A 15,719-nucleotide genomic window follows, 5' to 3' on the forward strand; every position below is an offset into this window, starting at 1 on the left:
TTAAAAACGAGTCTAATATTACAAAAGAAATCTACATTTGCAAACAAGAATTTGAAATTTGTACAAGTGATGGCTTATTTTGAAGGTATGAACCTGTACTTTCATATCATGTAAAAAAAAATGTAAGATCCTTCTAAAGGACCCAGAGTCTGTGCTGGGTCACACATGTACAGTAACGGTGAAGTGTAACAGCAATATACAATGTACGGGTGATTAAACTGGGTACAAAATATACAAATTAGTACTACTGACCTTAGTGCTAATCAGATGTATGTACAGAGTTGTAGTATAATATGTACAGTGATGCAGGTATAAAGACAGTATGGTAGCAGTCATACTGGCCAGCAGCAGCAGCGTAACTAGTAAGATATACAGTACAGATATAGATATTGGTCCTCATTCTTGAACGGACAAACGTAAAACTTATCAAGAACGTAACTCGATTTACGTACTTATTCGGCATTCTCGAAACGGCTTCGTATTGTAAATTCTTTGTAGGATTTACTTACTCGAAAAGGCAGTCGTAAATCGGACTGACCGGTGTGTGCCCGTGGTTTCAACAGCTTTCTCTGGGACAAGTCATACTACAGACATCCGTGGAATAAAATTATTATAATGATAATTAATACGACAATATTTGTATAATTAATAATAACTAAACCGATCGCTGTGGATATAGCTACTGTATAGTGGAATATACTGTATTAATATGCCATATACGGTCTTCTTCTCCATGATATTATTTCTTGTTGGTTTCCTTGTATTCCTTTCTATTGCTAAACGAAATAAATGCCAGTCTGATGAATAAAGGCAGCCTCAGCACACACACACACACACACACACACAGACACAGACACACACACACACACACACACACACACACACACACACACACACACACACACACACACACACACACACACACACACACACACACACACACACACACACACACACACACACACACAGTAGTAAGTCCTACTGTAGAACATGACATAATTGAGTAATGGCAATACTGAACGACTACGCGATAGGCTCTTGACATGGCTCTACAGACATCCGTGGAATTAAAGGGGACATGTACTATAAATGTCATTTTCAGTCTCTAGCATTGTATTATAGTAATAGGAGTTCGTATCAATGTGTTTTAGTGTCTAAATACCATATTGGCGGATTGCTCTGATTCAGCTCAGATCATTTCCTTCTCCAGTAAATTAGGCCATCTTGATTTGAAGGCCTGAATGACGTTACTCAGGCTCTGGGTAGCAGACAGTGATGTGATTGGCTCTGTGGTTGTAGCTAATGCCCGCCCACAATCTACATAGACTGACTGTACACAGCGAGTGGAAAACCACTTCCTCACACTCTGAGTGCACTCTGGAGGGAGAGAGAGAGAGAGAGAGAGAGATAGAGAGCATTCAGGAGCACCTCCAAACGGGAGAGTGATAGAAAGAAAAAAAGGAAGAGAGAGGGAGGAAGGGAGGGCCCCCCCCCACAAGCTGCCGCGCAGCACGAGAGGCAGAGAAAAAAATAACGGCCTGTTTTCTCTCTCTCTCTCTCTCTCTCTCTCTCTCTCTCTCTCTCTCTCTCTCTCTCTCTCTCTCTCTCTCTCTCTCTCTCTCTCTCTCTCTCCCACCCACCCCCTCCCTCTCTCTCTCTCTCTCTCTCTCTCTCTCTGTCTACCAGTCGCAGACTGTGTGGACTGACTGTCACTCAAAGTGCTTATGGGCGGAGCCAGGCCATAACAGCCTGAAATCTTGAAGCTGAAAAATTATGGTTTTGATTAGAAATATAAAACAATGCATTTTTTTGAAATTTTTTTTACAGATGTCTTCAATACACTCACAGGAATTGTGTAAAGTTGCCCAAATAGTGCTAGGAATAGCAGTACATGTCCCCTTTAAATAATTATAATGATAATAAATACGACTGTCTCGATGTATTAGCGTGCACCTGAGTTTGGAAGAGCCTTCTTTGGGATAAGTCATTGGGGATTGCCATCACTTCAATATGACAGATATCCGTGGAATTTAATAATTATAATGATAATAAATATGACTGTCTCTATGTATTGGCGTGCACCCGAGTTTGGGACAAGTCATTGGGGATTGCCATCACTTCAGACATCCGCAGAATTAAATAATTTTAATGATAATAAATATGACACTATTTGTATCATTAACTCAATCAGCGCCAGGGGTCGGGGCGCCAGGGGGCGCTAGAACTCCATCGCTTTAATCAATGGGGAGACTGCGAGATTTGCGAGTGCTTAAAATATATCTTATATTATAGCTATGGGTCTAATACACCCGTTGATTGTCAGTGAGTTGCTTCCAGTCAACATGCACAAAACAGATAGTTTTTTCATCCGTACATTTCCGTTTTATACCGTTTTGAATATGAGTATAGTTTTGGTGATTCTTAGTAATCCCAGGAAAAGACGCGATAATAGCGTTTTAGTGGAATACACTAAACACGTTGTCATTTTTCGCCTGATTATCGAATCTTCCTGAAATCAACGCTAGATTATCATTATTATCCTTCCTCGTGCATACATGAAATGGCCCCCACCGCAGCCAACAGAAAACAGCACAACACAGTCTACACAGACAGCTTCAATCGCGGTAGAAAGAAATATCAGATCAACGCAAGATTGGATATATAGAGTCCTTACCTGGTCTCTGATGTAATGCAAAAAAAAGTATCCAATTATCTGATCGCCATTCCAAATACTGCTCGTGGAGGTCCGTCCCACATTGTCCGGCATTGCATATGAAGGGGAGGGGGGGAGGGGCAGCATCGCAGATGTAACGTTGTAAACGCTCGGCCTGCCGGAGTATTTAAACCCCGCCCGCACGGCTCAGATCGGCCCAGAAAAGAAACTACACCACTTCTAATAGAGTGCAATACCGGCTGGAAGGCGTAGATGGCGGTATTTGCCCTATTGCAAGCTCAGACCCATTCCCAATGATAACATCAGGCTGGAAGGATGAAAAATGTATGGATATAGCTAATAAAAGAAATAACGATTAAAACCAGAGTTTTCTCGTGATTGGCGCTGAACGGTTGGTGAGTTAACCCGACTTTTCTCGTGATTGGTGCTGAATGAGTTAACAATCACGTTCTACATATATAGTCATGACTCAACGAACCATGTCCGAAAATCAATCAATCAAAAAATAAGAACTAACCCCCGATCGCTGCGGATATACTGTAGCTATATTGGAATAGACTATTCAAGATTCAAGATTCAAGATTCAAGAGTTTTAATTGTCACGGCATACAGGTATACAATGAAATGCGGCAGGGCGTATTCCATATACCGTCTTGTTCTTATGATATTATTTATTGTTGGTTTTATTTATTTCTTACATTGCTTGCGCACACACTAAGAGCCAGTATAGAAACGGATTGATTGTATATTACTGTTGCACTTTACCGTTACATTTCCACTCTGGTTGGATGTTGTATTGTACTTGTGCTGTGAAATGACAATACATTTGAATCTAATCTCATTTTGAGATCAGTCGCAATCGCTTCCGCGCTACCTGTAGAATGGATCAGCATTGTGGATGGCAATGCCAAACCTCTGTTGTTTTGCACACACCTCATTCGCCTTATAAGGAGCTGGGCGTGTCTGGTTCAAATTAAATGAACGCGAACGTGCATTTCAGTTTAAGAATGAATGACGTGACTTCCGGTATGAGAGCAGACGGGTAACACACGTGCGAAAGAGCTCCTGGTCAAATGAGTGAAAAAACGGATAAAAAAAGACCCGAAAAGTAATTAAAAAGGAAAATGCTCACGAGAAGTAAGGAAGAGACAACGATTGTGAAGGAAATAGAAATGGAGAACATACGAGAAGGAGAGAATCCGAAGAAACAGAATCCCCGGAGCGAAGCCGAGAAAAGCCAGGCGAAAGAAGGGGGAGGTACCGCTGAGGCAGACACGGTAATGCCAGGATGGGCCGTGAACATGCAGGCCGGGATACTGGAGAACATAACAGCGGCGATAAAACTGAACACGGACACGATAAGGAATGATATTGGGAAGCTACGGGAGGAATTGAGGAAGGAACAGGAGGACTTCAGAGGTGAAATGAATACAGAAATCAAAAGGGTGGAGGAGAAGATGGCGGAACAGAACAGAAACGTGACCGAGTTACAGACTAGGACGGCTCACGCGGAGGAATGGAACACGGAGATACACGAGGTATTAACATGTGTGATTCAGAAACAAGAACAGATGGAGACAAAGATGTCGGACATGGAGGGGAGGTCACGGAGAAATAACATCAGAATATGGGGACTGAAAGAAGGAGTCGAAGGGGAATCGGTGACCCTATATGTGGAAAAACTTATCAAAGAACAAATGAAGGAAACAGGACTGGAAAAAATGGAGATACAGAGGGCCCACAGGGCGTTGGCTCCGAGACCACAACCGGACAGACCTCCGAGGGCGGTGATTATTAACTTTCTGAGATTCGAGGTTAAGGAATTGGTACTCAGAACCGCGTGGACCAAGAAGATTGAAATCGAAGGGAAAAGACTATCATTTGATCACGACTACTCGACAGCGGTAGCGATAACACGCAGGTCCTACGCGGGACTGAAGAAAAACCCTGAAAGAAAACGGAATGAGATTCCAGTCACCCATGACCTCGCTAGGGATTCACTGGGAGGAAGGAACGGCGATGTACGCGACGGCACGAGAAGCGGAGCGAGAGATGAGACGGCGAGAGATGAGGATGGCGGAGGACGGAGAAGGAAGGAGGCGGGAGGAACAGACGAGGAGCCTGCAGCAGAGATTGGAAGGAGCCCGCAGATGGATCAGAGTGAAAGACCGAAACCGGAGGGAGGAGAGAGGAGAAGGCGGAGGTGAAACGTGACGGAGCGAGGACGGAGACGGATGAGGAGGCTAGACGGAGAGGAGGCGGGAGGAGACGAACGGATGAGTACACGCACAAGAGATTGAAAAAACTATTCAAATAGAGACAAAGTATAGAAACTGAAATAACATATGCATAAGCACACATTCCCAGGTAGAGGCAGGATATAGAAATGAACGTAACGTATACATGGACACATAATACACAAGCTGATGGAGGAAATAAATGGAAATATAACTAGGTTTGATAGGCGAGACACAGACCATACTGAAACAGATACATAGAAACACGCTGTGAGTAACACAGTTGGGAGGGATTAAGGGGATAAATGGACATCACATAGAAAATAGAGGAGAGGAAAAGAAAATAATAAGGGGTACACGGGGGGACAATGAAACATATGAGTCACATTGAGAGGGAACAAGAAAAGAGGGTCTTTGATCAAAAGGAAGGACGGAGCGCTTTTTGACCAGGAGCTCGAAAGCAAAAAAAAAAACAGTAAGAAAGCTGGACAAATATGACGAGCGATTGGGGGCAAGGGTTTCAAACCCCCAAGCCGTCAGGAGGGGGCCCCTCGCTAGGAGGGCAATTACCCCTCACCCACCAGCAGGGGACAGGGGGGGACACAGGGACCCCCCGAACGCCTTGGGAGCACTTTATGTAAAGTTTATGTTTTTTATTTATGTTAATCATTATATGTATTCGGTGAAGAGAGCGGAGGCTCCAACCGGAGGGGGGAATGAGTGTGACATGGGGGGGACTGACAGACGAAAGAAGAAGAAAGATGACAAAGGTTAAAGGTATAAAAATGATGTCGTTAAACGTTAATGGAATGAATAATGCGATAAAAAGGGGCAAAGTGATGTTGAAATGTAAAAAAAGTGAGATGGAAGTGATTTTTCTGCAGGAGACACATTTGGTAGCACAGGGTCATGAGAAACTGAAGAGATTTGGATATGAAAATGCATACTATAGTTCCTTTGAACAAAACCCGAGGAGAGGAGTAATCACGTTAATCAAAAACACAGTCAAATTTGAATTGATCAAGGAAGTAAGAGACAAGGAGGGAAGGTTTGTTTTGGTGAAGGGGAAAATGGAGGGCCAAATGGTTACGTTAGTAAATGTTTATGCACCCCCAGAGAGTGAGAGGGATTTATATGAGACCATTTTTGACATGATAGTGATGGAACTAGAAGGGATATTGATATGTACGGGAGATTTTAACGTAGTACTGAATCACGACCTAGACACCACGAGTACTAGAAAAGGACGGGCGCCCATCAGTAGATATATGAATATTCAGATGACGGAAATGGGAATTACAGACGTTTGGAGGGAGATGCACGCCATGGACAGGGAATACACACATTACTCACACCCACACGTGACGTATGCGAGAATAGACTACTTTTTGATGACGACGGGGGACAGTTACAGGGCACGGGAGAGCAGTATAGAAGTGGCGGACATATCGGATCACAGTGCCATATATCTGACAGTAGATCTAGAAGGGAGACGGAGGAACACGATTTGGAGACTAAATGTAGGAATATTAAATAACAAAGGGGTGGTGAGTCAGATCAAGGAGGAGATAGCCAGATATAAGGAAGAAAATGACAACGGCGCGGTAGACCCGAACATTCTATGGGACACACTGAAGGTAGTGATAAGGGGGAAATTGATGGAAAAAACAGCAATGCTGAAGAAGGCCAGAACGGAGACATATCACAATCTGATAGGGAAGCTAAAGAAGCTAGAGGGGAGACACCAGATATCAAAAGAACAGGAAACGCTCGGAGAAATCAAAGAAGTAAAGGCCAGGATAAATAGGGAATTATTGACGGAAATAGAAAAGAAAGCGAGGTTCATGAAACAAACATACTATGAAGGGGGACCAAAAGCGACCAGACTGTTGGCTAGGAGAATTAGAACGCAACAGAAGTTGAACACGATACACACAATAAGGGATACAAAGACTAATGAAATATTGAGGGACCCAGCTGAAATAGAGAGGACATTTAGAGAATACTATGAGAAATTATACACACAGCCAAAAGCAGCGGGAGAAGAGGAAATAGAAACATATCTGGAGAAGCTAGAGTTACCATCGATAGGGAAAGAACAGAATGAAGAGTTAAATAAAATAATTACGGAACAAGAACTGGAAGATGCAATTAGTAGAGCTAAAAACAACAAGTCTCCGGGGAGCGACGGATTCCCATCGGAATTCTACAAGACATTTAGAACTGAATTAGCACCCATGTTAGGGGCGGCGTTCAGACACACGATGGAAGAGGGGAAAATGCCCCCCTCGTGGAAGGAAGCCATAATCACCACGATACCGAAGGAAGGGAAGGATAGGGAATTATGTAGTAGTTTCAGACCTGTGTCCATACTCAACGTAGATTACAAGATGTATACATCGATAATATCAAAAAGATTTGAGACGTTTATGCCAGACATTATAGATGAAGATCAAACTGGATTTATTAAAGGGAGACAGACACAGGACAACGTGAGAAAGACATTACACATAGTAGAGGAGATACAAAAACAAGGGGGTAGCGCGGTACTGATTAGCCTAGATGCAGAAAAAGCGTTCGACAGTGTGAGCTGGACATTTTTATATAAAACATTGATGAGGTTCGGACTGAACGGGAGGGCGATGAAGATGATCAAGGCGCTATATCAAGAGCCGACAGCGAGGGTTAAGGTGAATGGCAGCTTGACGGATAGAATCAGATTAGAGAGGGCTACCAGACAGGGATGTTGTCTCTCACCGACGCTCTTCGCCGTTTTCATAGAACCACTGGCACAACTGATCAGGCAGACCGAGGGCATCAAGGGAGTAAGGATAAAGGGAACGGAATATAAACTAGGCTTATTTGCAGACGACGTGATAGTATACATGAGGCAACCAGAAAAGAGCTTCCCGGCACTGATGGATCTACTGAAGGAATATGGTCACTACTCAGGATACAAACTAAACGTGACAAAGACACAGACCTTAGCATGGAACTACTCTCCAACGACGGAAATTAGAGAACAGTACGGGATAAGATGGGACATGGACAAGATTAAATACTTAGGGGTGAACATCACGAGAGGGGTGGAGAAACTGTTTGAGGCGAATTATACACAGATAAATCAGAACATCAAGAGAGACCTAGAGAGATGGACAGTAATGCCCTTGGACTTCAATTCAAGAATAGAGGTCATTAAAATGAACATACTATCAAGGTTACTGTACCTATTCCAGTCACTACCGATACAAATACCACAGAATCAATTCAGGGAGTGGGACAGACTGATATCGAGGTTCATATGGGCGGGGAGAAGACCACGGGTCAGATATAAAACACTACAACTACCAAAGGAAGAGGGAGGGATGGCAGTACCCAGCCTACAAGATTATTACTATGCAGCACAACTGAGAGCAGTGACGTGCTGGTGTAACGACAGATATGAGGCAAGATGGAAAGACATTGAAAAAGAAGGGGAGGGATACAAGGTACAAGCTCTGGTGGGGGATAGGGAACTATTTAAAGAAAAAGAGGGACTATTAGATCCAATCACCAAATACACCTTGACCATATGGAACAGAGTAGTAAAAACACACAAATTGGAGAAGCAGTCAGGGGTCCTGAGATGGGTAGCACATGACAAGAGATTCAAACCAGGGAGGTTAGACCATGGATTCAGAAGGTGGGAGAGGGGGGGGGCAACAGCAATATGCAAAATGATAGAGAAGGGAGAAATGCAGACACTACAAAAATTAAAGGAGAAATTTGGACTAGAAAACAGGGACCACTTCAGATATCTACAGGTTAGAGACTACTACAACAAAGAAATAAGGGGGGCCAAAGACGAGGAACAGAATGGAATAATAAAGATGATAGTATGGGCATACGAAGGGGGGCAAGGAAGAGTAATATCAGCAATATACCGGGCTATAATGACCAGCAAGGGACACACGACCGATTACATAAGGGAGAAATGGGAGAGAGAGCTAGAGATAGAAATAACAGGGAAGGAATGGGGGAACATATGCGAGGTACAACATTCAACAACAGGATCGAGAATATGGAAAGAATTTGGATGGAAAAACATAATCAGATTCTTTATAACCCCAGAGCTGAAGGGAAAATATGCACCAACACAAAAAGCATGCTGGAGGATGTGTGGGAAGGAGGGGGCAAATCACACGCACATATTCTGGGGATGTCAGAAGCTGAAGGGGTATTGGGAGGAGATAGGGGAAGCAATGATCAGAATATTAGGATACGGGATACCACAAACAGGACTGGTGCTTTACTTAGGAGACCTGACACACGAGGGAATACAAGGGGGGGACAAATATTTAATAAAGATAATGTTGATAGCGGCCAGAAAAGCAATAACGAGACTGTGGTATAAGGAAGACCCACCGACAATAGCAAAATGGGTAGGAATAGTGGAAGAAATACAGGATATGGAAAGGATAACACACATGCTGAGGTTACAGGAAGAGAAATTTGGGGAAAGATGGGGAAAGTGGGAGGATTATAAAAGGAACGAGAACGACATCACAGAGGAAGAACCAAATGCAACACAAGAGAGCGAAGGGTAAAGGAGGAAAGATGTTCAAGCAGGGTCTATGAACCCATGTCACACACCTGTACTTTAGTTAATATTATCTATTTTGTTTTTGGGATATTACAAGTGCTGAATGCTTTTATACCTTATTATTTATGTCTATTTAACGGTGTGATATTAAATATTCAGGGATGATGTGGTTTGTGTATGGGTGAAACAAAAGGCAAAGTGAAAGTTAATAAACAAGAGAAAAAAAAAGAAAGGACGAAGGAGAAGGGAAGAAAGAAACTCAAGGAGGGTCTCTGGACCCAGATCACACATACAAACCTTAGTCAGCATTTATTGTCTTTGAGTAGGAATTACCTGTTTATGCCTGTTTAAGGGAGATACACAATCAGCCTTTGTATCAAATACCTAGAAAACAACAGTAGGGGAACCAGACAACTAACCATGTGATACCCATGTAAATATTTATGTGCACTGTTTTTTCTTTTTGTTTTTATTGTGATACTAGTCTCTTCATTTTTTATTATTTATTTTTTGTAAGTGCTGTCTGTCTAAATAAATGTTAATAAAAAATTTAAGTTAAAAAAAAAAAAAAAAAAAAAAAAAATGAATGACGTATTTCATTCATGGGAACCCAGTTGCAAAGACTTCGACGAGTTACGGAGACCGTTTCACGTGTTCAGGAATCCGGAGGAGGGGCGACTGGGAACACGTGATGCAAGGCTTCTATCCTCTCTACAACCGACCAGTGGGGGGCATAGTCAAGCAACGTTCAAGACAGGGGAGGGGAGAATTGGATACACAAAATTGGGATGGGAGAAAAATAGAAAATAAGGAGAAAAAGTGGATAAAAAAAAGGAATCCGGAGGAGGATTTCCGTAATTCTGTTGGTACAACATTTTTACCAAGATATTTACCAAGGCACTTATGAACATGTTCGAGAATGAGGACCATAGTATCTACAGATATAGTAAAGGACTATGTACAGACAGGTGTGGATTCATATACTGTATATGTGGTGAAAATAAATATATATATATAGCATTATTGTACATGATATCATACAGAGCTATGGTTATTAAATGTCCAGGTAGGGAAATGGGGAAATATCCTGCAGCTGAATGAGGAAATATTATAGGGGGAGACTGAAGGAGCCTGAAAAGGTATCAAACGAACCTTTTCACAATAGCGTGAACAATCAATGCTTGCCATGTTGGAAAGTAATAGCTTGACATAACTTGATGCACTAACAAAACAAACCTTGTAGAATGTAAGCTGTTCAGCATTAGAACTGAATAAATGTTGTTGCTATGACACATCTGTGGAAAAGCCTCCATGCTGTTCAGCATTAGAACTTATCTACAACCAAATCATTACACGAGTCACATGGTCTGCTCCCAAGCTCCCGCTGTCTGAGGGAAGCAACAGTTGTGATTGGAGGATCAAGACATTCCCAGAGCTGTTCTTACCCCACGTCATTGTAGTAGGCCTTTGCAATGCTCCAAGCCGTGATGAAAATCGTCGGTCCTCCTAAGGACAAACAACAGAGAAGCGTTGTTTTTAATTCTGTCTACCTCCAGTGACTGTCAGAGCCTGCTGTGCTCTAGAACGCCAGAACGCAAACAGTACACTCCAGGACGGCGGAGCGACAAAGGACATACAGTAGAGGCGATAGAGGGAGATGCACTGTACTCACCCCACCCGATCATAATGTAGGCCCAGAAGTACTTCCTCTCAGAGAAGAAAGAGACGGCCAGGAGAGCGTGGAGATACAGGCCTTCCACTAGCAGCCAGAAGAAGCTGGCCATTATACAGTACTGGAAGAAGACAATCACCGCCTTGCAGCCCATCTGAAAAGAAACATTTATTGTAGCAGTACAGTACAACGAAAATAAGTTTGGCATCCAACCAGAGTGCAAATGTAGTAGTCATACTGGCCAGCAGCGTAACTAGTAAGAGTAGAATATGTACACTACAGATATATATATATAGTATCTACAGTAAAATAACTATGTGCAGGTAAATAAAGACAGGTGTGGATAGATATATGTGGTGAAAATAAATACAGTATATATATATATGGTATATACAGAATTTGTACATGCTATCATACAGAGCTAAGGGTGAATGAATGAAAACTTTATTTAACAGATTGCAGAATGGGTACAATACAATACGGCTCAATACACACAATTGTTAAGGGGATGCAGACCTGAGAAAGACGTTTGTCTTGTTTACATCAGGGTCCCCCATTTTGGTGGGGAGGAGACTGTCTATTAGGAGGTGGTGGGTTATATGCAAGTGTATAAGTAAGTATATAGAGGGGTTATATGCAGGTATATTCAGACAAGTATGGATATATATATATATATATATGCGGTAAATATAAGAATACAAAAGTAAATATAAATATGCAGTATACAGAGTAGACTATAGTGTGAGTGAGGTGGGAGTTACGATTATTATGATTACAGTGTAGGACAGTATGAAACGCAGTATGTAGGTATAAATTAAGTATAGGTAACTGAGTTCAGATGAATGATGCTATATGTGTAGAAGGTGTTGAATTAGGTTGGATTAACAAAGGGATACGTCGTCTTTTGACTTCTTGTGCCACTGTTGGATGCCAATCCATGTTCTTGTGGGAGTGAACACACGCAGAGGAGAAGTGAAGGCTCACAGGGTGCACGAAGAGGAGATATTGAATTCTTGTTTAACAATGTGTGTGTATTTAACCACCACCTACACAGGCACATGCTCAAATATATTAGACTATCAGATAAATGTTCTGTATTGCAGCGGGGGTGCTCATTCTACAGTGTACAAGTTTGCAGTCTAATACTAGCTGTTCACTGTTCTGAGATTGAATTGCGTTAGATAATAATGCCAGTGTTCACAGTTATGATTTAGGTGAGGACAGAAGTGACAAATGAAAGTTGTGGCAAACTTACACTCAAACTTACACTTAACTTAAAACCTCTTAAGCCCTAGCCATATTTTCCAAAAATCTGCCTAAAAGTACATACCCAAGTAAATGGAAGATTTCTCCAATTCTACAAGGTCCATTTGCATGTTCTTGGCATCTAGGGACATCTATGGACCTCAGGGAATGTATTCCCAGTGTCAGAAATATTGTGTCTGTTACTATGCTTGAGTTAATCATAATGAACCAAAAGAGAATATCAACGCGAGGGCCGTATGCAAAACAGCAGAGGTTCGGCATTGCATCTGCACCATCCATTCAACAGGTAGTGCGGAAGCAATTTGTGACTGATAAAAAAATAAATAAGCAATTTAAATCAGAATGATGTTCCATTCCATGTCTGACTATTTCTGAATCTATTGACCATTTCAAGGAATGTTTGGTTACTATTGGGCTTCTAGCCTTCTACTGAACTTATTGTGAATTAGCTGATAGGGTTTTGGCTAGACTATACTTAATAAATAGAATTGCATTATTTACAATATAAAAATATAAAATGCCTTTTTTTCATTAGCGAAAAAACTAGACAAAAATCATCAGTTTTCTGCGACTAAATCAAAAAAAAAAGACAAAATCGAACACTGACTAAGACTAAAATGCTCAGACATTTAGTTGACTAAAACAGACTAAACGAAAAATAAATGCAGATGACTAAATATGATGAAAACGAAAAAGGAGCACTTGACACATGACTAAGACTAAAACTACAATGAAAATAGCTGCCAAAATGAACACTGGTGCTTGGGTACCGCTGCTTGTTATGGAGTTTTCCTAGAAGACCGGCAATTCCTCGTCGGGGGACTGCTGGTTTGCTATGGCGCGGTCGGTGGAAGGCTTTCGAGCCCTGGCGTGCTGCCCTCCGAATGCTTTTTTACCCCGCACGGCGTGCTAGGGTTAATTGCAGGCTGGATGTGGCGGAGCGCGTCTTCAAGAGAGGCGCGTGAGAGGGAATCCCGGACAACAGGGGGGTTCCCTGGGCCCCGCCCTCGCCAGGTACAGAGAGAGCAGCACGCAACATGGAGACAGAAACACGTGTACGCTCTGACCGGGCATCTCTACGTGTAAACACCGCCGTTGGACGTGTGTCATTTGGACGTGTTTTGTGGAGAGCCGTCCAGAAGAGCTTGGTGCCTTTCATTCAAGGAAAAAGAGGCGCGTGACCAGCGGCAGGTGTACATCATCAGCTCCAGGTGTGTGCGTGCTTGTATAACCCTGTGGTGTGTGTCCTTTCTCTCTATCTGGATCCCCCCCGTCATTTCCTGCTGTGTCTTCTTAGCCATTACATTCTACTGGCTTGGTGCTCTGTTTTTCCTTGTGACCGCTGACCACACTTCTTAACACATTGGACGCCAACAACGTGAGAATTCGTTATTTCCCGCCATGCGTTGAACACCAACAAGGTGATAATTCGGTTGTTGGGATCAATATTTCATTTTTTCGCCATGGCATTCATAATTCATCCAGCCTCCCTGCGGGACTGCAGCTGCACCCTGTCTGATATTGCAATGCCTCAATACCGCCGCCTGGTGGATGATCGGGCGAGTTACACTCCACGCCAAACCGGAAGTGGCGCTGGTGCATAGAGGAAATCCCTCCGGCAGTAATATCTTGTTACGTGGGTCCAGACAAACACTCGAGTGCATCGGATCGCTTTCAAAACGCAATAATCTATATGATTTCGGCGTTTATTGCATCATACAAACGGGAAATGGATCTAGCAGATCGACGTCAAATAATTGGAATATTTAAAAAATAATAAAAAAATTAAATACAAAAAAATAATTGGAATATTTTTCCTCCAGTCTCATCGGCGAACGGTAAGAGGAATTTAACGTTATTTTCAGCCCGATTGTTTATTCATTTCACTGCAAACCATCTGCTCAACATTAGGGCTGTCTTAAATACTTCTAAGCTTCGAAGCTTCGTTCGATGGCACAAGCTTCGAACATTTAAAAAAAAATCGAAGTTAAAAAAAAAAAAAAAAAAAAAAATTACTTCAGTGTGTGTGTGTGTGTGTGTGCATGGGGCCATTGGGTGTGGCCGGGGGACAAATACACTGGAGGAAAGTAACCCAGCTCAGCACTGCCCAAATTATATCATCACTATTGCCTGTTTGAAGGATATCATCCTCAAACACATATACACCACCTACACGCCTATTCTCAGTCCTTGCCCCACAATGGTGGAATGAACTACCCACCCCAGTTAGGACAGCCGAATCCCGTCCAATCTTTCGCCGTCGACTAAAGACGCACTTCTTCAACCATTATCTGAAATAAAATTAAAAAAAAATCTAACCCTAACTAACCTTACTGTCATGCACTTGTCCTAATAAACTAACCTACACTGTAACACGCAACACTTTGATGAATATTGTTACTCAGCTGATAGAGTTGTATCCTTCCTGATGACCTGTCGTACAGAACTTATAAGTCGCTTTGGATAAAAGCGTCAGCTAAATGACTAAATGTAAATGTGAATGTAAATGCCTTGTAGAATTCCACACATAAGAAAGAAAGATACTGGGATGAATAAACAAAATAGGAAATAAAATGTAGAAATGCATGCAATACATAAATAAATATGAATCTCCATATATGAAATAGAACATTTAGATAAGGTGCTACTGAGATGTTTTGGTGAGTTCTTTGTTTTTTTGTGGAAGTAGCCCTTCTTAAAAATGCATGAACATTCACTGATAATTGGTCTGTAGTGGAGTCTACAAGGTCTACATTGCCGGACCTTGTAGACCAGGGGTCGCCAATTAGTTTTGGCCGCGGGCCAGATTTTCCCCAAGCCGTTGCTTGGCGGGCCAGGATCAAAAACAATGGCTAATTTAATATACTGATATTGAAAAAAGACAAAAGTTTTTCTCTGGTCTGCATCCCCTTAACAATTGTGTGTATTGCGCCGTACTGTATTGTACCCATAACCCATTCTGCAATCTGTTAAATAAAGTTTTCATTCATTCATTCATTCATCATGAACAGCAGATCAGCTGTTGCAGATCACAGCGGCGTGTGATGAACACAGATCAAAATGCATGAAAACACGACTCACCATACCTTGTTTGTTGTTAAGTCCTCCAAAATCCCTGCTAATGTTTGAAACATGTCATATCCACTCGCCGCCCTCCAATTCCAGATTGGCGTTGAATGCTTTATCTGAACTTTATCTGCCAACTTGAACACAGTTGTCATCATTGCCTCGTTGTTGTTGTTGTTGTCGCCACATATTATGCAGAGAGGACGTCGGCTCGGCACGCAA

The 15,719-nt window shown here is 42.2% G+C and overlaps 1 protein-coding gene across 1 annotated transcript in view; it reads right to left on the reverse strand.

Annotated features, from left to right (window-relative positions):
* vipr1b (vasoactive intestinal peptide receptor 1b) overlaps positions 1-15,719 on the reverse strand; it is a gene marked incomplete at both ends in the record, with an annotated part of 453,408 nt that overhangs the window by 36,329 nt on the left and 401,360 nt on the right. The window contains 2 exons of the mRNA XM_084326164.1: positions 10,939-10,999; positions 11,166-11,319. Of these exons, the coding sequence (XP_084182290.1) occupies positions 10,939-10,999; positions 11,166-11,319 (215 nt within the window). The remainder of the gene's footprint in view (positions 1-10,938; positions 11,000-11,165; positions 11,320-15,719) is intronic.

The sequence above is a fragment of the Notolepis coatsorum genome (genome assembly GCF_963971535.1).
Source record: "Notolepis coatsorum genome assembly, chromosome: 12".
Taxonomy (NCBI): Eukaryota; Metazoa; Chordata; class Actinopteri; order Aulopiformes; family Paralepididae; genus Notolepis; species Notolepis coatsorum.